Genomic DNA, 25,477 nt, shown 5'->3' on the forward strand with positions numbered 1-25,477 from the left:
CACTTCTCTGTAATGAGGACACTCCCTCTAAAACACATAAATCAGGGAAATACATCATGGAACACATCAATTCCTGCTATAAATTCTGAAGCAGCAAAAAATAACAGGATGTTGAATTCATCTAAAAAGTTCTGTCTGCTTTGTTATGGTAGCTTCCTCCCCTGGTGTGAACCCTTTCCAAAAACAATAAGTTGAATATATTTTGGGTTTTCTTTTTCTTTTCTAAGTGGTCACCATGGATTTTAACATCTGAAAATGTCAGCTGCTCTAGCAATATTACAATCACCAAGTGTGTAAAAGGATTCAAAGGGCTAGTTACAGGAGGTTACCATGAAGGGCTGCTTAAGGGAACTGGGAGATTTCATTTTCCTTGGGCTCTTCACCCTGACATCTCTGTTGCCTGTTTCTCTTTGTAGCTACCACCATCTAGAGAGTGACCAGGATAAGAGGCTTCACTCTATCTGCCCATGAGTGCAACCATGCTTAACCCCACCATCCTTGTTGCTTCCAGACTCCCCTGTTCCTAGTATCCCCTCCATTCACGACATAGCATAAAATAGGATGGTAACATGTATAACTGTATAAAACAAGCTAAAATATTTCAGTTTTTCCCTTCCTCATAATTCCAATGAATAGATGTGGCTTTTTGATGAATACACCTGAAGTCGGTGTATACGTATAGCGAGGTATCAGAGTACACCAAGAAGACGGTAACTACACACAAATACCAGCAAGATACATTTCTGTTTAGTTTCAAGCACTCTATTGGCTAATTGCAGCTCAACCAATAAACTTGCAATATTTTTGAATCACCCAAAACTCTACATCAACGTTGGTAACTCATTGTCCTACTCCTTCCACCAGTAGGACAACAAACAAAAATTAAGTACATTTAGGCTGCTTGTTTCATCCTTACCTTATATAATCAGCTGTATTAACATATAGGACAATGGAAGGCACATATTCCCGACACACACACTACTTGGACTAGAGAATTTGCTACTTTTTACTGGGACTATTCTCCTAGTCCTCAACCAGCTCTATGAAGAGGCCTTATTTACTCTGTTTAAGGAAGTCACGTCTCTAGCTCCCCACCTCCACCATAAACCCCCAGAGGGCATAATTGTGTCTTCTATCCCCCACAGTCTGTGTGTCAGTGCCTCATAACAAGGTGCTCCATAAATATTCTTCACGTTGAACTGAACAAGGTGTGAGCAAACAGGAAGTGCCCTGGTGGCTATTGGAAGGGGAGTCTTCCACTGGTTCATTTAAAGGGGAAATATTACCTATTGCTGCAGGTGATAATTAGGGTTTATTAGAGTGAAGAAAAAGAGAAAAGAGAAGAAACATTATCCCCTCTAATTTGCATTTTTTTTAAATCTTGGAGAAAATGGAAAAAAAGAAAAAAGAAAGTCATGTCTCTCTGGGTATCCCATTATCACCAAAGAAAAGAAATTTGGAGAATCTGGAAAGAAATTTGAGGTGTCTTTGATTTTACCATATTTGCAAAGACAACATGTTAGCCTGATAATTTCATGGGTTTGGGCAAAAATAAATAATAGTTAAATGCCTTAATATGAGACAAAATGCTTTATCTTTCATGACATAACAGGAAGCTAGAGTTTCATGATTATCTATGTTCACCTTGTCCACCCCAAATTCCACAGGGTGATGCAAAGAGATCCAGGTGGATGCTGTGCATGGGAGAGGTTTGGATCACAGCTGAGGATTCCTTAGTTCAAGATACCCCAATCTCTTAAAATCAGTTGCAAGCAATCCTGCCCAATATTTGATCAGAGGGAGTCATTATCTTTATTATATTAGTTAGGCAATTATTCTGCCCTGTGCCCCAGTGAGAGACACTACTTACATCTTCCAATTCAGTGTGGTAAAAAATTCTTGAACAGAGAATGTAAGCAGACATTGTTTCTGTCAAGGACCCGAAACTTACTACATATGAGGAAAAGCAAAGCCTGGTATTGTCCCTCTGGACAGAATGTTTAATCCAAGTAGTCTAGTGTCTTTGCTTCTTTTTTAATATGTATATATAAAATAGTAGACTCTTGATTCTGCAAAGATTTACGTGCTAGGGAGCCCCTGTTGCTTTGAACCAAGGACATAATGAATGTAATTTTCCTTACCTGTGTATCTAATAACATGAGACCTACCTGTTACAGGTGACCAGTTGGCCATAGGTGCTAACAGAGGTACACAGAAGAAAGAACAGCAAATTACTAAATGTCCCAGAAGGTAACAAAAACCGTACTTCTTGACAAGTTTATTTAATCCAGTGTGGTAGAAAAACCACAGCTCAATAAATGTATCATTTAAATTAAAAAAAAAAAAAAGAAAATCAATAGGCAACAATGGCCTTAAATGACACAATATATCAGTTGGACTTAGTAGATATATTACAGGACATTACATCCAAAAACAGCAGAATATACATTATTTTCAAGTATATATGAAACATTCTCCAGAACAGATCACATGCTAAGCCACAGAAAATATAGGTCAATATCTGTAATGAATATAGATGTAAAAATCCTCAACAAAATATTAGCAAACTGGACTCCAACAATATATTAAAAGGATCATACACCATAACCCAGCTGAATTTCTTCCAGGGTCACAAGGATGGTTCAACTGTCACTATTTGCAGATGACATGATACTTTATATAGAAAACCCTAAAGTCTCCACCCACAACTATTAGAACTAATAAATGAATTCAGCAAGTTGCAGGATACAAGATTAATATACAGAAATCTATCGCTTTTCTATATACTAATAATGAACTATCAGAAAGCTAAAGTAAAAAAAAAAATCCCATTAAAAATCACAACAAAAAGAATAAAATATCTAGGAATAAACTTAACGAAGGACGTGAAAGACCTATATTCTAAAAACAATAAAACACTAGTGAAGGAAATTGAAAATGATACAAAGAAATGGAAAGATATACAGTATTCATGGATTGGAAGAATATTGTTAAAATAGCCATACAACCTAAAGCAATCTACATATTTAAGGCAGTTTCTATCAAAATACCCATTACATTTTTCACAGAACTAGAACAAATAATACTAAAATTTATGTGGAACCACAAAAGACCCTGAATAGCCAAAGCAATTCTGAGAAAATCGAACAAAGCTGGAGGTATCACACTACCTGACTTCAGACTATACTACAAAGCTGCAGTGATCAAAACAGTATGGTAGGGACGTCCCTGGTGGTGCAGTGGTTAAGAATCCACCTGCCAATGCAGGGGACATGGGTTCGAGCCCTGCTCCAGGAAGATCCCACATGCCACAGAGCAACTAAGCCCATGCACCAAAACTACTGAGCCTGCGCTCTAGAGCCCACAAGCCACAACTACTGAGCCCACATGCCACAACTACTGAAGCCCATGCGCCTAGAGCCCATGCTCCACAACAAGAGAAGCCACCACAATGAGAAGCGCACACACTGCAATGAAGAGTAGCCCCCACTCGCCACAACTAGAGAAAGCCTGCGCACGGCAACGAAGACCCAACGCAACCAAATAAATTTTAAAAAAACCAAAAAACAAAAAACAGTATGATACTGGCACAAAAACAGACACATAGATAAATGGAATAAAATAGAGAGCCCAGAAATAATCCCATGCATATATGGTCAATTAACCTATGACACAGGAGGCAACAATATACAATAGGGAAAAGACAGTCTCTTCAATAAGTGGTATTAGAAAAACTGGACATCTATATATGTAAAAGAATGAAATTAGAACATTTGATCACACCATATACAAAAATAAACTCAAAATGGATCAAAGACCTAAATGTAAGACCAGAAACCATAAAACTCCTGGAAGAAAAACATAGAACACTCTTTGACATAAGTCGTAGAAATATTTTTTGGGGGTCTGTCTCTTCCAGCAAAGGAAAGAAAAACAAAAATAAAGAAATGGGATCTAATTAAACTTAAAAGCTTTGCATAGCAAAGGAAACCATCAACAGAATGAAAAGACAACCTACTGAATGGGACAAAATATTTGCAAATGATATGTCTGAAAAGGGGTTAATATCCAAAATATATTAACAACTCATACAACTCAATATCAAAAACAACAACAACAAGAACTCAATTAAAAAATGGGCAGAAGGGCTTCCCTGGTGGCGCAGTGGTTGAGAATCTGCCTGCCAATGCAGGGGACATGGGTTCGAGCCCTGGTCTGGGAAGATCCCACATGCCGTGGAGCAGCTGGGCCCGTGAGCCACAATTACTGAGCCTGCGCATCTGGAGCCTGTGCTCAGCAACAAGAGAGGCCATGATAGTGAGAGGCCCGTGCACTCGATGAAGAGTGGCCCCCACTCGCCGCAACTGGAGAAAGCCCTCGCACAGAAACGAAAACCCAACACAACCAAAAATAAATAAATAAATAAGCCTACACCTTTAAAAAAAAAAAAAAATGGGCAGAAGACCTGAATAGACATTTTTCCAAAGAAGACCTACAGATGGCCAAAAGGCACATGAAAAGATGCTCAACATTGCCAATCATCAGGGAAATGCAAATCAAAACTACAATGAGATATCACCTTACACCTGTCAGAATGGCTATGGTCAAAAAGACCACAAATAGCAAATGTTGCCAAGGTATGGAGAACAGGGAACTCTAGTACACTGCTGATGTGAATGTAAACTGGTGTATGTAGGCATTATGGAAAACAGTATGGAGGTTCCCCAGAAAACTAAAAATAGAACTACCCTATGATCCAGCAATTCCACTCCTGGGTATATATCTAAAGAAAATAAAAACACTAATTCAAAAAGATACATGCACCCCGATATTCATAGCAGCATGATTTACAACAGCCAAGATATGGAAGCAACCCTATGTGTCTATCCACGGATAAATGGATAAACAAGATGTGGTTTATATATTCAATGGAATATTACTCAGCCATAAAAAAGATGAAATTTTAGCTACTTGCAACAACATGGATAGACCTGGAGGGTATTATGCTTAGTGAAATAGGTCAAACAGAGAAAGACAAACACTGTATGCTATCACTTACATGTGGACTCTAAATAAGAAAACAAATGAATAAATATAACAAAACGGAAACAGACACATATAGAAAGAACAAACTAGCGGTTATCAGTGGGAGGAGTACTGGGGGAGGGGCAAGATAAGGGTTGTGGATTAAGAGGTAGAAAGTACCATGTTTAAAACAAATAAGATACAAAGATATATTGTACAGCACAGGGAATATAGCCAATATTTTAATAACTTTAAATGGAGTATAACCTATAAAAATATTATATCACTATGTTGTACACCTGAAATTAATATAATATGTAAATCAACTAGAATAAAAAATAAAGAAAAGATTAGAATAATCTAGGGAAATGCCATCCCTACACAAAAATGCATAAACAATTGAGAGTACTGGTTTATGTATGTGTTTCACTTGGTCCCATTAGAAGATCAATAAAACCTGTTTGAAAAACAACAATAACAAAAACAATTTATGGGAGGCAGGTAAACCCCCAGGATAGAAACTGAGCTCTTTCATAGTAGAGGTGTTAATAAGATGGGGTGAGATCTTAGCACAAAATTCGTAGGCACCTTAGAAAGTAAATATGAGTATTACTGACTCACAGCAAATAAACCTAAATTAAACTAATACATAAACAGTATAAAACAGCATGATATACAAAAAGAGAACACTTACTGAAAGATCTCATGGCCTTCCTTACTGCAAGCAATGCCTGTATCATAATTGACGGAAACCAGGTATGTCAGCCTAAAATATGCCTCTTTGACATAAAAATTATTTTGAGCTGAAGGCAATTAAGAAGCGGTAAACATGCAGAAAGATCCCCCTTCTCTGTCCAAAGGCAGGAAATAAATTCTTCTTTTAATGGAGATAGACTCTTACCAGTCCACAGATGGCACCAGAGGAATCTGCAAACAAACCTCATTAAATGAAGATAAGGATTACCAGGCCCTAATCGGACTATCACTAGCCCATTGCACTGTCAGTACTTCACAAATTTATCCTTTCTTTGTCTAAAAGGTATAAAAGCTTCCTGCTCTGGTTACTTCTTCAGGGCTTCATTCTCTTCTGAAAGCTCCCATGTACATGTAAAAATTTAATAAAATTTGTATGCTTTTCTCCTGTTAAAATAATAATAATAATAATAATTTTAAAAAGAAAAGAAATCTGAACGGCTGGTAGGTCTCCCAGCATTTACAAATTCTGCGACTCTGAAACACGCTCCCTCCCAAGTCACAGCTCCTCTAGAGGCAGGGAGAGAAGCCTTCTGAAGGCCTGTGTATTACCTGAGATGCGAACTACATTTCCCAGAAATCTCTGAGGCACAGCTCTATTAGTGCCGTTGTGGAGTTGCATGCTGGGAAAGAGAGGCCGTGCGTTTTCAGCCCCGCGGATTCCCGGGTTTCCGGACTACGTTTCCCAGAGGGCTCTGGGGCACGGCCCCATTAGCAGCTCGGGGAGTTGCATGCTGGGAGGTGCGCTTTCTGCGAGAAGGATTTTTATTCAAGCTCTGGTTTCCTGGTGACCCTGTCCGGAGTTAACCTCAACGCCGGCGCGCCCTCCCGACGCCGTCGGTTGTTGGGCCCCAAACGGTGAGTAATTAGCATCCCAGGAGGAAAACAGAGCGGAATACGGCGGGCGATGGCGATGAGGGAGGAGAAGAGGCCCGAAACGGAGCCTCGGCCTCTGGCTTCGGGAGCGCTGCGGAGGAAGTGCGAGCGTGTGCGTGTGTGGGTCTCTGTGTGTGTGATCAGGGGCTCGGCCATGTCTACAGACTGAGATGTGCGCGTGGGCGTCGGTGAGGGAGACAGGCCAGGTCCCTGTGGTTGTGACGCACTTGCGCGTGAGTGTGTGTAGGGGGGGACGAGACGCGGCCCCCTCCCGGTTTGTGTGCCTCCCGTGCGTGTGAGCATATGTAGGGGTGACGCGGCCGGGCTGTGACTCCTCCACTGTGCTCTGTGTGAATTACATGCGTGTGGGCTCTGTGGGGGTGGCGGGGCCCAGATGTGTCCCCGAGGCTATGAGATGCGCCGTTGCATTTCTGTGGGGTTGGCGCAGCCGTGTACCATGTCTCTGGCGTGGGTGTCAGCCGGTGTGACAGAGCCGACGTGTATGCGATTGTTCAGCTGTGACAGGTGCAGGACTGTATTTGGGTGTGTGGCCCCGGATTGAGTGTGTGTAACCTGTAGCTCTGATGTCTCTGCTGCTTCCTCTCCCTTCACGTTCCAACCATGCTGGTACTTGTTTGGGCACAGTGGCCCCAAAGGAAAGTCACAGCCTGAACGCTGTAGTGAAAATGACAAGAATGGCACAGACATGGTCATGAGATGGCCGTTTTAGAGCTAGAGGTGCTCTCCATCTAAAATTCAGGCTACCTGAATGACAGAATGGAAGGGCCTCCGGAATAAGATTCTTTTCTGGAAACGAGAGGTCCCTGACCTAGGAGGTGGGGGTACCCCAATTACTAGAGTCTAGTTTCCACGAATCTCTGAAATACTCAGATGTGGGTGCCCTCTTATTTCTGATTGGTTTTAGATAAGACATGGGAACAGGTGTGGCCTCGGAGCGCATTTTCGGATGTAGTCTGTGCTCCAGAAAAGCCCTAGTGTCTCATTCTGACCTCTCTTTCCTCCAGGCCAGCTGTCCTCCAGAAAAAGCATCCCAAGGAGAAAGAATCATCATCACAGATCTTGAAATCAAGGTTCAGATGAGTTACCTTCTTGTTCAGTAAATGATTTGTGTTTATAGCACTTAAGAATATTTGCTTTCCTTGCCCCGAAACGTCCCCTTTAATAGTGACTTGACCCAGTAATTTCTTCCCAAAGGTGTGACAAGAGTCGTGAATGTGTATTCCCCATTGACCAACCCACTCCAATGAGTACTCACATATTCAATAAGCAAATTGTTCACATCCTCCTGTGTGGTCTTCTAAGACTCCGCTAGGATCGAGGAATACTACTGGGAGGTTAATGTGAGCACTTTTAGTGTGTGATTTGGTAAGGAGGATATTAATCTTTAGGTGGAATCAAAGGCTAGATATCTTTGGTCTTTTCCACAGGGCTGACTTTCAGAGCACAGTAAGAAAGGAGAAGGTTTGATTGTTTTAGTCAGTTAGTGACAAAGTTATCAGCTTTGTGAGGCTTTTAAGAGTGGGGTTTGAGCAAAGGTCTTTGTCATCAAAGGCAAGGCTTTTTTTTTTTTCAGTAATCAATAAATAGAAATTTGTTGTATTAGCCAGGTCTTATTTGAGGTCTGACAGTTTCAATGTTTCGGTTATATCTTTGTATGAACTGTGAAAAGCAGTATGGTTTGATGCTGATTATGAGTTCTGGATCTAGAGCAGAGATTGGCAAACTTTTTCTCTAAAGGGTCACATATTAAATACTTCATGCTTTGTGGGCTACATATGGTTGCATATTGTTCTTCTTTAATAGATTTTATTTTTTAGAATGGTCTTAGATTTAAAGAAAAATTGCAAAGATAATACAGAGAATTCCCAAGTACCCTGCACCCAGTGTCTTCTATTATCAACAACTCAATTCTGAACCATTATCATCAAGTGATGTCTTTGCTTTATTCAGATTTCCTTACTTTTTACATAATGGTTTTCATCTGTTCCAGGATCCCATCCAGGATACCACATTACATTTTGTTGTCATGTTTCCTTAAGGTCCTCTTGGCTGTGCCCATTTCTGACTTCCATTGTTTCTGATGACTGTGACATTTTTAAGTGGTACTGGTCAGGTATTTTGTAGGATGCCCCTCTATTGGAATGTGATGTTTTTCCTCATGATTAGACTGGGTTTATGGGTTTGGGGGTGGAAGATCACAGCAGTAAATTACCACTTTCATCACATCATAGCAAGAAGGCATACTATCAACAAGATTTATGATTGGTGAGGTTGAACTTGATCATCTGGCTTAGGTAGTGTTTGTCAGTTTCCTCCACTGTAAAGTTACTCGTTTTTTTCAAAGACTGTGTCACCCTGAGTGACGGCTACATATTTCAAAACCCCAAGTACTACAGCCTAGTCCCTCTGACTCTGCTTCTGTCCTCACATCTTTCTCTCCTCTTTCATCCCCCTTACTTACTTTTGAGGACCTTCGTGATTACACTGGGCCCACCTGGCATAATTCAGGATAATCTCCCTATTTTAAGGCCAGATGGTTCGGGACTTTAAGTCCCTCTGCAACCTAACTCCCTTTTGCTGTGTAATGTAACATATTCACAGGTTCCAGGATTAGGACATGGACATCTTTGGGAGACTGTTCTTTTGCCTACCACAGACCTATCTATTCAAAGTTCACTTAATGGCTGAAACATACCTGCCCCCTCATAACTGTAGTCCTTTTCTTTGTTAATTTTTTTTTTAAATTTGGTACTATCTTAAGGTATATTTCTTATAATGGGATTAATGCAGGCCTGCTGAAAAAAATTTCAATCCTCTAAAGCACTTATAAAGAAGAAACAGGGGGCTTCCCTGGTGGCACAGTGGTTGAGAATCTGCCTGCCAATGCAGGGGACACGGGTTCGAGCCCAGGTCTGGGAAGATCCCACATGCCACGGAGCAACTAGGCCCGTGAGCCACAATTACTGAGCCTGCGCGTCTGGAGCCTGTGCTCCGCAACAGGAGAGGCCGCGACAGTGAGAGGCCCGCGCACCGCGATGAAGAGTGGTCCCCACTTGCCGCAACTAGAGAAAGCCCTCGCACAGAAACGAAGACCCAACACAGCCATAAATAAATAAATAAATAAATAAATAAATAAATAAATAAATAAATAAAATTTAAAAAAAAAAAGAAGAAACAGAAAACTACCCATTACTGTACCTTCCAGAGATAATTACTGTTGATATTTTGGTAGATATGTTTCCAGTCCTCCCCTCCCCCTCTAAGCATATGTGTGTGTTTTATTTCTGGAACACTGAATCCTGCTAATTGGTCTGTAAGTGAGCCCAAGACTTTCCAAATCTTAGTTTGTAAAAGGAATCCAACTCAGCCAAGGGTCACATTATACCTTGGTGCATGTGGAGAGGGGAGAGGTGTGCCCAGTGATCCCCTTCTTGCTTTGAAAAGAATCTCTCACATATTTACACCTTAAAGGATTAGAGAGGCACCATTTGAAACTAATCCCATGGCAACAAGTTATCAAGAAAGATGATAACTTTTGGGACTTCCCTGGTGGCGCAGTGGTTAAGAATCCACCTGCCAATGCAGGGGACATGGGTTCAAGCCCTGGTCCGGGAGGATCCCACATGCCGTGGAGCAACTAAGCCCGTGTGCCACAACTACTGAGCCTGCGCTCTAGAGCCCGCGAGCCACGACTACTGAGCCCGCGTGCCACAACTACTGCAGCCCGCGTGCCTAGAGCCCGTGCTCCGCAACAGGAGAGGCCACCGCAATGGGAGGCCTGTGCACCGCAATGAAGAGTAGCCCCCGCTCACCACAACTAGAGAAAGCCCACGAGCAGCAACAAAGATCCAACGCAGCCAATAAATAAATAAATTAAAAAAAAAAAAAAGACAGACTTTCAAAATTAGATTTTCTAGGAGTTGAGTATTGCCTTCACAGAACAGGACAGTGATCACTGATACATAGTAAATGTGGCCTGCACAAGTAACATTTCCATGGGCAGATACGTGAACAAGAGATGACAAGTTTAAAGTGTTCACCTGAATCTCCCATGTCACATAGAAGACAAGATTCAACCACTTACTAATGTTCTCAGTTTGGCATCTTCTCAGTTTAGATTCTTTGAGCTGGAATTGGGTACAGAAATCGTGTCTGTCCCTCTCTTTGCTGGTGGCAAGGGAACATTTCCTCGTTATCTGTCTCAGAATCTTTTTTTGCTAATGCTGTTCATTGGAAAGAATTTCATTTTTAAGGGGATCTTGAAAGTTTTTAGTCAGCATTGATTATATAAAACAGCAGTTTTGAGGAATACATATTTTAGCATAAGAAAAACGGGAAACAGCAGGCTTGAGTTTGTTTTATAGGAACGAATTAAGGGATGTGTAATGTTATAGATCTTAAACCATAACAGCTAACTTGTATTAAATAATTGTTACATGTTTTTGTGTTTTATGTGGATTATCTTCTTAGTAGTCGAGAAAGTCATACCTGGTAGGCACGATTTTTATCCCTGTCTTAACCTGTCAGGAAATAGATACTGTGAAGTTAGTACCTGTCAGAGCAAAGATCCATATCCTGAAAGTCAGACCACGGAGCCTTGTTCTTAAATTCGTGAAGACCTCTTGTCCCAAATTACCTGTACCTTTTTTGTTTTTGTTTTTTTTTTATACTAATTGTAAAGTCTGCAGTGGGTATATAGGTGTTCAACTTTTTTCCAGATTTTATGTTTTTGGTTTTGTTTTAAATTTTTTAATTTATTATTTATTTATTATTTTTATTTTTGGCTGCGTTGGGTCTCCGTTTCTGCGCGAGGGCTCTCTCCAGTTGCAGCGAGCGGGGGCCACTCTTCATCGCGGTGCGCGGGCTTCTCACTATCGTGGCCTCTCTTGTTGCGGAGCACAGGCTCCAGACGCGCAGGCTCAGTAGTTGTGGCTCACGGGCCCAGCCGCTCCGCGGCATGTGGGATCCTCCCAGACCAGGGCTCGAACCCGTGTCCCCTGCACCGGCAGGCAGATTCTCAACCACTGTGCCACCAGGGAAGCCCCTACCTGTACCTTTTTAAACATGCCTTCTCCGCTGGGTAATTCATCTTAAATTTTTTTCTCAATTAATGTTAAGTCAATATCATTATTGGTAAATGTATAGTATGCCATTGTAACAGACTGCAATCTATTTAATCTATCCTCTACTGGGAGATATTTATATTTCTACTTTTTTCATTTGTTAAAATGATACTCTGGAAAATCTGAATAAAACTGATGGATTGTATCGACGTCAAGGTCCCGGCTGTGATATTGTACTATAGGTTTGCAGTTGGGGTATTGCCCTTGGGGTAAACTGGATAAAGGGAACACAGGATCCCTCTGTGTAATTTCTTACATCTGCACATTGAATGTACAGTTATCTCAATTTAAAAAAAAAGAACAAAAAACTATCCAATAAAAAAAATTCTCTGGGGTCTTCCCTGGTGGTCCAGTAATTAAGACTCCACGCTTCTACTGCAGCGGGCACGGGTTCGATCCCTGGTCGGGAAACTAAGATCCTGCATGCTGCACGGTGCGGCCAAAAAAAAAAAATTCTCTGAACATTCTTGTGCATTTATTTGTGTACTAGTATAGCTATTTCCTTGGGATAAATTCTAAAAAGTGGAATTTTTAGTCAAAATCATACTTCTGTTAAGTGCCTACAATAGTACTTAGAAGGACAGATGACTAAAAGGCATTGTTGCCTGTACATTGCTGGTAGTCCAGCAAGGAAGGGAAACTGAATAGAGAAGAAGTACAAGACGGCCTGTGGTCAAGGCCTGCGGAGAATTCCAGGTGATGTGGCCTGAGAAGTGCTGGGAAGGGGGTATCATTCTCACGATAGCTGCTGATGTCAGGTCACGACCAAGTGATTCTGAATGCACAGGCTCTACATAGGGATAAATGAAATTTATTTTCTAAGCTTTATGCCTTACATATTTTTTTTCTAATAGTGTTGGATGCAAAGTGAAGACTAGCGGGGTCAGGTGATTTAGCAGTTATCTACAAGACACTGGCTGAAAGGACAAGTTCAAAAGCAAAATTCACCCTTGCATCAAGACATAAAACTAAGCAGTGTCAAGATAACTGTCAGTATCTACAGGCCATCACTTGGCATTGTAGTCATTTTTTTCCAGTCAGTACTGCAGCACATGTGGGCATATTTAGACATCAAAGAGTTGGTTTAGGTATTAGGTAGTGAAAGGAAACCAAGAGAAGTTATTCAGTAAAATAATCCAAAGATAATATATTCTGAGCCTTTTCTGCAAGTTCCAGAGGAGTCTTTTTAAAAAAGAGAGTGGAACTTTATCTCTTGAGAATCTAACTGTCTCTTACTAACTTTAAAATAAATAAATGCACACACATTTATATACGTTAAGCCAATGCATGACTGTTGTTAAAACACCTAACAAGGTATACTTAAAAAGAAGAAAATCAAGATCAAAGGGTGTCCAGGGTTGCCAAGACCACCACCAGGCTCAGTCATTCTCTAGATAATGATTCAACATATCATCCTTCTCATGGCTAAGATTTGTTAGTGAAAGGATATACAGCAAAATCAGCAAAGGGAAAGACACGCAGGCAACATCGGAGGAAAGCAGGCCCAAGCTTCCGAGAGTCCTCTCCCGGTGCGGTCACACAGGACATGCTTAATTCCTCTAGCAACGAGATGTAACAACACATATGCAGTGTTGTCTACAGGAGCAACTCGCCTGAGCCTGGGAGTCCAGGGTTTTTATGGGGGAGTCACATAGGCACCCTCTGCCCAGCACATGCCCAGATTCCAGGCTCTCGGAGGAGGGCACGTGTTCAACATAAACCACGTGGCTTGTACAAAACAAATTTAAGAACAGCGAGCCACTCTTACCAGTCGGGGAATGGTTGGAACACACTGGAAAGCCAGCCAAGGGCCCAGTCTTGCAAGCGGGCCTAAGATTAGCGGTTTCAGAGCCACTTTGTGGCTCTTTTCTGCACATGGGATATATCTTTCCAGGCTTTTTCTGTTTCTCTCTTTCTGTTTTTTTTTTTTTTTTTTTTTTTTAATTTATTTATTTATTTTTATATTTATGGCTGTGTTGGGTCTTCGTTTCTGTGCGAGGGCTTTCTCTAGTTGCAGCAAGCGGGGGCCACTCCTCATCGCGGTGCGCGGGCCTCTCACTATCGCGGCCTCTCTTGCTGCGGAGCACAGGCTCCAGACGCGCAGGCTCAGCAATTGTGGCTCACGGGCCTAGTCGCTCCGCGGCATGTGGGATCTTCCCAGACCAGGGCTCGAACCCGTGTCCCCTGCATTGGCAGGCGAATTCTCAACCACTGCGCCACCTGGGAAGCCCTCTCTTTCTGTTTTTATCTCTCTCTTTCTGTTGCTGGCTCATGGGTTGTTTGTGTATGTGTGTGCCTCTGTGTGTATTCATATATCTTGTATGTGTGTATATATCTACATAGATATAGATATCTGTATCATGTTATACATATATATGAGTAGGTATATATATCTATATTTAGAATTTTACAAATGTATTATTGTAACATCTTTCCCACTGACAATATACCTAAAACATCTTTCATGTCTTTAAGTATTTCTTCCAACTTAGCATTTAATAGCCCACTAATACATTTTTTTTTTTTTTAATTTTTTGGCCACACCGTGTGGCATGCGGGATCCTAGTTCCCCGACCAGGGATCGAATCTGCACCCCCTGCGTTGGAAGTGCGGAGTCCCAACCACTGGACCTAATACATTTTTACACTGATATTCTGCGTGTATTTATGCAGCCAGCTTTCCTGGATTCAGAGTGCCAGACGCTACCTGGGCAGTTCCTTCTCCACACTGCCCACCTGCCCAGTCTTGACTGACGTCACACTGTCTAGAGGCCAGAAGGATGCAGCCTCTCCCCACCCTGGATGCTGTGACCAAAGAGAGCGCGATGTGCTCAGAGTGAGACTGAGCTCCCTAAACACACCCGGTCTCAATCCAGGTCACCGTCCCTCTGTCCCGAGTTAGCCAGCTTCACACAGTGAGGTTTGAGGGTGCAGTCTCCACACCAGAACCCCCCTCAGTTCTCACACCACCTGCAAGTTCAGGAGTTTCCCGAAACCACCCTCAGATTTCATAATTCAGGACCAGAAGGACTCCTAGAACTCACTGAGAGCCGTTCTACCCCCAGATACAGTTAATGACAGGGAAAGGATACAGATTAACCTCAGACAAGGAAACAGGTGCACAAGGCGAGGTCCAGGAGGGTTCCCGTCCTGGGTCTTACGGTGTCTCCTGCCCGTGAAGTCAGGACTCGTGATTCTGCCGACATCAATGTGTGACGGTATGCTCAGGGTATTGCCAACCAGGGAAGCATACCTGAGCTTCAGTGTCCAGAGTTTTCACTGGGGCTTCATCACATAGGCAAGATTGATTGATCACGTAGGCAAGATTGATTGATCACGTAGGCAAGATTGATCGATCACGTAGGCAAGATTGATCGATCACGTAGGCAAGATTGATCGATCACGTAGGCAAGATTGATTGATCACGTAGGCAAGATTGATCGATCACGTAGGCATGATTGATTGATTTGTTGTCCCGATGTTAATCTCAGTCTCCAAGTCAACTGATATCCCATGACCCAGAGTTCCCCCAACCCCACCCATCACCTGGTTGGTCTTTCTGGTGTGGCCAGCTTCCACCCTAAGATGCAGTGCGCCCTGCCCCTACCCAAAACAAAGACATTCCTGTCAGGTATGATGTAGGTTACCTCTCAGAAGCTGAGGGCAAAGGCCACACACCTCTCTTTGGTCAAGGCCAAATTCTTAATCCATATTCCCCCCAACAGGGAGCTGGCCAGGAATCCTCCCACTGAAGTGTCTGGATCTGACTTCAAGACAAAAAATAAAAGTTCCTCTGTCCTGTCTGTGCAGCTGGGTTTCCTGGGGTTTCAGGGAAAGCTTGTTTTGTTTTTTTCCAGAATCCTTTTAATCTTCTCCAGATGTGTTGTGTTTACGTGGGGGGCCTTGTGGCGGAAGAAGATGAGGGTTCTTTGGAAGAAAAGATGGAGGAGTGAAAAGGTTGTATTAAGTCATTTGGGGACCAAGGTGCACTTATTTTAATGCCTCTTTTTCCTTGTCTAGATCTGACTTCTCTGGATTTTGTGTCTTCAGTAAAGGAGACCCCAAGAGGACCGATCAGTTCTTGAATTCTAAAACCATGGCCCACGTAAGTATGTTTTTCTCTTTCCTTCTTGAATTGTGATATTTAGGTCCTGTGGATACTTCTCTGAAATATCATGAAGTCTCCTGCCCAAGTGAGTCCCATCCAAGTACCTACTTCCCAGCTCTTCCTGTTCCAGTGAATAATAGTGCCACATAGCCTGTTGCCCACCTCTGTGACTAATGCTCACTTAACCCTTGAGCTAGTTACTCAGTATCTCTTATGTACTCACTTTTTTGTCAGGAGTAATTGGAACAATGGAAGCAGAAACTACCTTGGGAGAAATATTTGAGTCAAGTCTACGATTTGATGAGTTGGAGACATTGGTCCCATTTGACCACATGAGAAAACTAGAATTCCTCACTCGTCTCCACTGATCTTTTTCCCAGGCAGATAAGAGGGAACATTCATATTCTGTGGTCTCAGTCTTAGTGTGTAGTGAAAGCTCACACTTTATGAAGCTTTTAGAATTGTGTAGAGCTGTGATTAGGGCCTGTGGACTCAGAGATCATGGTCCGACCAGGGAACCCGGGAGATAAATTTTGTTCTGCCCAGACCTGTCTGTATGCTCCTGAATCATTTGATACCAGTTTCCTCTAAATCAGGAACAAAGAAAAGGCAAGGCTAGCGGATGGTAACAGGTAAGAAGGTCATTTCGTACAAGAGTAATAAATGATCATATACTCCTGGAACTGGGGAAACTTTAGACATTTTGCTCAACCTAAGTGTGTAACTATCATAATTAAATCTAATCCTTCCATACGATGGAATAAAAAAAATGCTTTTGTCATTACAAAGGTGGACTGTTTAAAAGATAACCTGGCAAAATGATGAACCTGAGACTTGAAAACATTCAAACATGCAAACCCAATTTTCTAAGATAAAAGATCTTATATTACATTTGGGAAGCAAACCCCAGGCATTTTTTTTCTTTCTCCTTAAAGAGAAAAGGATGCTCTAGGAATCCATGCTTGCTGAGAATTCATGAGACAGGCCCATTAGCAGGCTCTGTGCTTGTGCAGCAGAGGAAAACTGGGATTGGTTTATCCATTTCCTGACAGGTTGGCATGATTAAGAATTCCCCAGGGTAGGGCTTGCCTGGTGGCGCAGTGGTTAAGAATCCGCCTGCCAATGCAGGGGATACCGGTTCGAGCCCTGGTCCGGGAAGATCCCACATGCCGCGGAGCAACTAAACCCCGTGCGCCACAACTACTGAGCCTGCACTCCATAGCCCACGAGCCACAACTACTGAAGCCCGCACACCTAGAGCCCATGCTCTGCAACGAGAAGCCACTGCACTGAGAAGCCTGCACACTGCAACGAACAGTAGCCCCCGCTCGCCGCAACTAGAGAAAGCCCGCGTGCAGCAACGAAGACCCAACACTGCCAAAAATAATAAATAAAATAAATAAATTTAGTAAAAAAAAAAAGAATTCCCCAGGGTGTAGGTGGTTTCCCCTGCAGCAGGAGGGGCTCGGCTTCAGCCACAGTCGTGTCCTCGCTGGCCCCTCCCCGTATCTCCTCGCTGGCCCCTCCCCGTATCACAGGTTTTTAATCTACTTGCTGTATCCACCCCTGCACGGGAGCGTAGCCCTTCCTCCCGCCTCCTCCATCTGGAAACTGTGTGCTTTCGTTTCATCAGGGACGTGTGGGTTTGTGTTTCCAGGGTTTGGTGACATTCTCCGATGTAGCCATAGACTTCTCTCAGGAGGAGTGGGCATGTCTCGACTCTACGCAGAGAGACCTGTACTGGGACGTGATGCTGGAGAACTACAGTAACTTGGTCTCGCTGGGTAAGTTGCCTGCCTCAGATAATCTGGACTCTGCTCCCTGCACAGTCAGCTCTCTCCTTTCAGGACCACCTTTCAAGATACTAGTTGAATTTCTTTCTTCCTGCACCCAAGGGACGTTTTGAGCTTTGTCCAGTTGGAAATGGGCGTTACGTAGGCACCTTCACCTCCTCATCCATCAGGGCTCTTCCCACCTCTGTCTGGCCCCTCCTGTAATTACCTCTCTTCCTTACTGGCCAAAGGACTGATTAGAGTTATTTAATTTATGAGAATAAATGTATTTATTTTATTTCATGACCATCTTCAAAGAAACCAAGCTTCATGCTGCGAGCCTATGTTTACACCCAAATTGCTGTCGATGGTACTTTGGGGACCCACCTTTAGGGGAAATGGCTCTACACAGTGACTTGATTTTCTCTAGCAAACCAGACCCTATGTTTGATGTAGAGGTGGGATGGATGAACAGAATCTGTGTAAAACCACACTGAGCATATTGCATTCCCTACACATTGTACCTGAAGTGAGGTTGAAAGTTATAATCTATGAATTCTGAGTTAAATATTGGATGATAATATCTTGTAAATATGTAAGGAAATTTCTTGTTTTTCTGTTAGCAAAATAACAGCCATAATATTAATGGCTAATAAATACTGTGCTTGCTCTGCACCAGAAAACATTCTGAGCCTGCTGTGTATGTATATGTACAAATACGTTTCATTCCATTCTCACAAGTTTATGAGCTAGGAAATTATTACGTCTAATTTGTAGATGAGTATACTGGGGCACAAAGTGACTTAATCAAGGAAGCAGAAGCAAACCTGGAACCTAAGAATTCTGGCCCCAGAATCCGTACTCTCAACTGCCAGGTTCTGCTTGCCTCCAGAAGTTTAAATAAAGACCTTTTTGGGAATTCCCTGGCAGTCCAGTGGTTAGGACTCGGCGCTTTCACTGCTGTGGGCCTGGGTTCAGTCCCTGGTCAGGGACCTAAGATCCTGCAAGCCTTGACACAAGACCAAAAATAAACAAATAAAAATAAAAATAAATAAAAATTTTAAAGTTTTTTTAAAAATAAAATAAATGTAAAATAGAATAGAATAGAATAGAATAAAGTAGTCCTTTTCCCTACCCATCTGGTTTCCTGTTTGTCCTTCAGGCCTTTCTCTTTTCCTGAAGTCATTTTTAGGCTGTTACAAATTTGACTAAAGCTCAATCAAAAAATCTTGAGCCAACAATTTTCTCCTAAGTTCTACATCATGTGGCATTTCTTTTTTTGAAAGCAAGACATCTCATTTCTAAGCCAGACACAATTGCCTTATGGAAGCAAGGGAGAGAGCTTTGATAGTTGAGGGGAAAAGACACTGAAGTGGTGCAGAGGAGAGTGACAGACAGCCCGGCTCGGGCAAACCATCATTACACAAGCGGCCTAGCTGGGCAGGGGGCAGCTGCACCCCTGAGGTGTTCGCAGAGCTCCCTACAAAGGTCTCAGGCCCAAGGCCTCTGAGGAAGAAGTCACTCCCTTGAACTTTATCTTCACCCCATTCCCTTCTCAATTTGTTTTCCTTTTCATGTTTCACCCCTACTGAGTAACAAGGGCATAGAAAACAGGACCCTGTGCCATTCGTAGTTTCTGAAAGTTGGTTGTTATCCTAGCTTCATGTGCTTTCTTCCTTTCTATCTATTTTTTGGTGATACTGCTTCCTGGGTTCTCTGTTCTTCCATCACGAAGCAATATCTGCTTATGTCTCTTTTGATGTTGTGTTAGCAGTCACTGACACTCAGTACCTAGATTCACTATTTCATTGGGGGTTCAAAATGGTGGTATTCTATCATTGCCTCTTCATTTATTCACTATAAATAATTCTTTAAAGAGAAACTGATCCACCTATCAGTTTTTAATAACAAAGGGCTGGTTTCCTAGCATGCTCCAAAGTTGGCCATTTAACATTTTTTTAGTATCTGTATGAACTCATGAATTTAAGCATGTTTGACGTTTTACAGTCCCTTGAGTTGGCATCCTTATTGATGTTCAGATTTTTCTAAACATTTCCTCCTAAGTGTTTCACTATTTTTATTATTAAATTTAATTCTACACATCATCTTTTGAATGTTGGATCTTTGTATCCAGAATTACTTTTAATGATATTACTTGTGTCTCTGTGTGTATACACAACTATCCAACTGTATCTTTTTATTTTCCTACAGTAGTGCTATATTTGATTTTCTTGGTTTTCCAGGTTTATCATCACATCTACAAATTGTACTCTTTTTCATCTTCATTTTTGAGATTTGTCCCTCTAATTTTTTTTGCTTAATTGTTTCAGCTGATAGGAAATAGTAGAGCTAATAGTAAATGCCTTTTTTGTTTGATTTTAGCAGGGATGTCTCCAGTGTTTCCTCATTAAGTATTGTGATGCTAGACGTGGAATCTAGATTTTAATAAGAGCCCTAGGTGATTCATATTTTTCCCACTGGAGAAGTTTTATTTCTGTTAGAGAAGGTTTTAGTTTGTGATTAGGTTTGTTTTTGTTTTCTTAAAAAGAAACAAAATATGTTGGGTTTTTTGGGTTTTTGTGTTCGTTTGTTTTGTTTTTTTCAGATTTGGAATCACCGTATGAGACCAAGAGTTTACCTACACGGAAGGGCACTTATGAGATAAATTTTTCCAAACAGAACTCAAATAGAAAAAGTAAATCCCTTGGCCTTGACTGGATGTGTGAAGGTGAATTTGAAGGACCACAGGTCCCTCAAGAGGGATATATCAATCAAATCAACTGTGGGAAAACGCCCACTTGCAGAGAAAATACCTCTGTCCGACCACATCAGAGACTTCATAACAGGGAAAATTCCTATGAATGTAAGGAATGTGGGAAGGCCTTTAGCCGAGGCTATCAACTTACTCAACATCAGAAAATTCACACCGGTGAGAAACCCTATGAATGTAAAGAATGTAAAAAGGCCTTCCGTTGGGGTAATCAGCTTACTCAACATCAAAAAATTCACACTGGTGAGAAACCTTATGAATGTAAGGACTGTGGGAAGGCGTTTCGATGGGGTTCAAGCCTCGTTATTCATAAGAGAATTCATACGGGTGAGAAGCCCTATGAATGTAAAGACTGTGGGAAGGCCTTCAGACGTGGTGATGAGCTCACTCAGCATCAGAGATTTCACACTGGTGAGAAAGACTATGAATGCAAAGACTGTGGGAAGACCTTTAGCCGAGTGTATAAACTAATTCAGCATAAGAGAATCCACAGTGGTGAGAAACCCTACGAATGTAAAGACTGTGGGAAGGCCTTTATTTGTGGTTCCAGCCTCGTTCAACATAAGAGAATTCACACCGGTGAGAAGCCCTATGAGTGCCAAGAATGTGGGAAGGCCTTTACTCGTGTCAATTATCTCACTCAGCATCAGAAAATTCACACTGGTGAGAAACCTCATGAGTGTAAGGAATGTGGGAAGGCCTTCCGTTGGGGTTCGAGTCTCGTGAAACACGAGAGAATCCATACAGGTGAGAAGCCATATAAATGTACAGAATGTGGGAAGGCCTTTAACTGTGGCTATCACCTTACTCAGCATGAGAGAATCCACACTGGCGAAACACCTTACAAATGTAAGGAATGTGGAAAGGCCTTTATTTATGGGTCAAGCCTTGTCAAACATGAGCGAATTCATACAGGGGAGAAACCCTATGAGTGTAAAGAATGTGGGAAGGCCTTCAGTCACGGCCATCAACTTACACAGCATCAGAAAATTCATACTGGTGAGAAACCCTCTGAGTGTAAGGAATGTGGAAAAGCATGTAAACATGTAAACCATCCTCTAGAACATCAGAGAATTCATGCTGTTGAGAAACCTTTTGGGTACAAAGAGCGTACAGAGGCCTCTATTCAACATTCATTTCTTCCACGACAAGAGGAAAATCCGTGATAAGACTTAACACAAGAAAGCCTTCACTGGTCACTCTTCTGCTTATAGAATGTCAGAAGTCATATGAGAGGTGAATTTGGAGAATTGGAGAAATCACTTTTTCTTATTGATCACAACATACTCAGTTGTAGACTATTTTCTACTGGATAGGTTAGTTTCCTGAATGCATAGAAACCTTCCAATACCATTTCATCTCTGTCGTATTTCAGATTTGTTCTGAGGTAAAACTCTGCTAATGCAGCATATGTGGGAGAGCTTTTCTCGTGGTACATACCCCTACCTGTTTCCATCACCGTCCCACCTCTTTACTCCCTGTGAGGCACTGAGAAAATTAGCTATTACTCCCTGTGCATTATCTGTGAAATGGGGATAATCACACCTACCTAATACTGCTGTTGTGGTGATTAAATGAGTTTGGTACATGTAAGCTCCTTGAACGTGTATCTGAAATATTGTGTAAGCTCAATAAATATTAGCTGTTGTTGTTGTTCTCATTACCATTAACGTTGCTATTAGTGAATTTTTACAAGACCCCCTGCGGGTGCAGTGAGCTGAGAAAAGACTATCAAACTTCTAGAAGAAAACATGGGGAATTCCCTGGTGGTCCAGTGGTTAAGATTCCATGCTTCCACCACAGGGGGGCACAGGTTCGATCCCTGGTCGGGGAACTAAGATCCCACAAGCCGTGCGGCGCAGCCAAAAAAAAACATAGAAGAAAATTTAGGAGATTGTTGTCACAGCATTGGGGTAGGCAGCATTTCTTAGTATACAGAAGACATTAAACAGAAAGTAGAAAGTTATTAAGTTGGACTTCATCAAAAGTACAAAGTTCTGATCATCAAATGACACCATGAAGGTGGTGAAAAAGCAAGAAGACTGGGAGAAGATATTTACATAAACCTGACAAAGGATTCACAAAGAAAGGATAAAAAGAATCCTTCAAGTCAATAATAAAACAACAAATCAATTAAAAGGTGGAGGGAGACTTACATAAGCACTTAAGATCACCAAATGGCAAATAAGTAAGTGCAGATATATTAAACGTCATCACTCCTCAAGGATATGCAAAGTAAAATCATCATGTGATGTCACTAGACACACACCAGAATGGCTGACGTTAAAACTGCTTATAAGCCAGTGTCTTTGTTGGATGTTCAAACATGGCCTGTTCAAGAAGGAACAGCGGCTTCCCTGGTGGCACAGTGGCTAAGAATCCTCCTGCCAATGCACGGGACATGGGTTCGAGCCCTGGTCCGGGAAGATCCCACATGCCGCGGAGCAACTAAGCCTGTGAGCCACAACTACTGAAGCCCGCGTGCCAGAACTACTGAAGCCCATGTGCCTAGAGCCCATGTTCCACAACAAGAGAAGCCACCGCAATGAGAAGCCCACGCATCACAATGAAGAGTAGCCCCCGCTCATCGCAACTAGAGAAAGCCCGCGCACAGCAACGAAGACCCAACACAGCCAAAAATAAATAAATTTATAAAAAAAAAAAAGAAGAAGGAATAGAACCAGCACACTGGACCTCTCCAAATCCTGGACGTCCCGCAACAGGGATGGGAAGGTGATGCTCAAGGGAGGCAAGTGGATTTTCCCTGGGGAGGGGGCCAGGGCCTAGCATCAAGTCCTTGAGAGAGCTGAGGGAGCAGTTAGACTCCGGAGGGACCTGAGCTGTCTTAAGAGGGTCAGTCCTAGAGTGAAGAAAGTGGGTTGTCTTGGAGAAAGGACTTGAGCCCATGGTGGGGAATCAAAGAGTATGGGTGGGAGAGGACTAGAGCCCATGGGAGTGAGTTTGAAAAGCTAGGGGTGGGGCTGATGGCCATGGGAGGGCCTGGTGCATTAGGAGGGAGAGGCTTGAGCTCAGACAGGTCCTGGGAGACTGGAGAAAAGGAGAGAGTCCAGGAGGGGAGCCTCTGAGAGCTGGAGAACTTGAATGCTATCCATGAATGTGGCCTGGGAGATCTAGGGTGGGTGCTACAGCCAGTGGGAGAACTGTGGCACAGGGGATGGCAGTGTGGTTAGAGCCCAGAGGAGTGCCTTATGAAGGCTGACAGAGGGTCCAGAATCAGGTTGATGTAGGCCTTATGTTTGGTTTATCTCAGGGTTGGGGTTACATTTCAATTCAAGTTACTTTGTCCTTGGATTACGTATACCTTAGTGTTAGGGTTAGGTTAAGGATTTGGATCCTCGGCAGGGAGGGAATGAGGGAACATGGAACATATTTGGGGGGAGGGATGCCAGACATATACAGACCATTCCACCAACAACATAACACATAGAACATTCTCCAGGATAGACCCTATGTTAGGCCACAAAATAATCTCAACAAATTGAAAAGATTAAAAGCACAGATTGAAACCTGACCACAATGTAATGAAACTAGAAATCAACAGAAGGAAAACAAGAATACTATATGAAAATTAAACCACACACTCTTAAGCAACAGATGGGTGAAAGAAGAAATCATAAGGGAAATTAGAAAATACATAGGAGTGAAAATCAAAACAAACCACAACTTACAGGATGCCGTGAAAGGCACGCTCAGAAGACAGTTTATGGCAGGAAATGCCTACTTTGAAAAAGAAGAAAGATCTCAAATCAATAAACTAACTCTACATGGTAAGACACTAAAAAAAAGAACAAACAAAACCAAAAGCAACAGAAGGCAGAAAATAATAGGGATTAGAGTGGAGAAAAATGAAATAGAGAATTGTTTTAATGATACAAAGAATCAACAGAACCAGAAGTTGGTTCTTTGAGAAGATGAACAAAATGAGCAAACCTTTAGCTAGATTGACCAAGGGGGGAAAAAAGCGATTATGCAAAGAGAAGTCAAAGATCACTAGAGATGCTTCCAGTCTCTTCTAGGTATGTGTGGCTAAAGTGAAACATCACAAAAGCAAAGAAACTTGAACGCATTGACATTGCAAATAAACAGAATAAACCTGAGTGCATTCAGTTACGCCAGACCAGGGTTCGCCAGAGTTTTTCTGTTGAGGGCCAAATAATGTTTTAGGTTTTGCAGGCCACATATGCTCTGGACCACATGTTCCTCTTTATTTTATTATTATTATTATTTTTACAACCTTTTAATAAAAACCACTCAGCCTCTAAATCAAACAGAATCAGAGCCACAATCAAGATTTGAGCTGTGGACCAGAGTTTACCTGACTGCTGCACTAAACCAATAGGTAAGCATGGGAAAAGATTCTAGGTCAGCATTATCCAATTTGGTAACAAACAGCCACATAAAATCTTGAGCACTTGAAATGTGGCCAGGTGGTAAAGTAAGTGTAAAATACACACTGAGATTTGAAGACTGTTCAGAAATAAAAAAGGTGAAATATCTCATTAGTGATTTTTACATTATATGTTTAAATGATAACATTTTGGATATTTTGAACTGAATAAAGTGTATTATTAAAATTAACTGTATCTTTCTTTTTCCTTTTTTAATGTGATACTAGGAAAATTTTAATTACATGTGTGGATGTCATATTTGTGTCTTCTGCAATTTGGCAACATTTGTCGAAAATTTTAAATGTGCATGTCTTTGACTCAACATTCCCACTTAAAAGAATATACTATTTTATAGCATTAATTAAACATTTTCAGGGCCTCTTTCACCTTCTGAGATGGCCCACACTCTGTCTGTGGACTGTGTTTCTCTCTATAAATAAATCCACTTCTTACTATCACTTTGTCTCTCACTGAATTCTTTCTGTGATGAGACATCAAGAAACTGAGCCTCATTAAGTCCTGAGACCAGGTGTGTGATCTCAGTTAAAAGACCTTGGGTTCAAGGCCCAGTCTGGGTTTTGGCTGGGTTCAGTTCCTGGTGCGTGGGTCCAAGTCCCAATC

General features: G+C 42.0%; 1 protein-coding gene across 2 annotated transcripts; it reads left to right on the top strand.

Moving 5' to 3' along the window:
- Positions 1-6,445: 6,445 nt before the first annotated feature.
- On the top strand, positions 6,446-23,095 carry ZNF331 (zinc finger protein 331). Of its 2 annotated transcripts, XM_082368176.1 has the most exons (5): positions 6,447-6,636; positions 7,680-7,745; positions 15,818-15,902; positions 17,563-17,689; positions 20,283-23,095. In XM_082368176.1, exons 3-5 carry the CDS (start codon positions 15,894-15,896, stop codon positions 21,611-21,613), a joined length of 1,467 nt encoding a protein of 488 aa, XP_082224302.1. In that variant the 5' UTR covers positions 6,447-6,636; positions 7,680-7,745; positions 15,818-15,893; the 3' UTR covers positions 21,614-23,095. The 2 variants fall into 2 exon arrangements, with proteins under 2 accessions (XP_082224303.1, XP_082224302.1); XM_082368177.1 differs by lacking the exon at positions 7,680-7,745 and having other exon boundaries at positions 6,446-6,636.
- The last annotated feature ends 2,382 nt before the right edge of the window (positions 23,096-25,477 follow it).

Source organism: Balaenoptera borealis, assembly GCF_965194805.1.
Source record: "Balaenoptera borealis genome assembly, chromosome: 19".
NCBI classification, from domain to species: domain Eukaryota; kingdom Metazoa; phylum Chordata; class Mammalia; order Artiodactyla; family Balaenopteridae; genus Balaenoptera; species Balaenoptera borealis.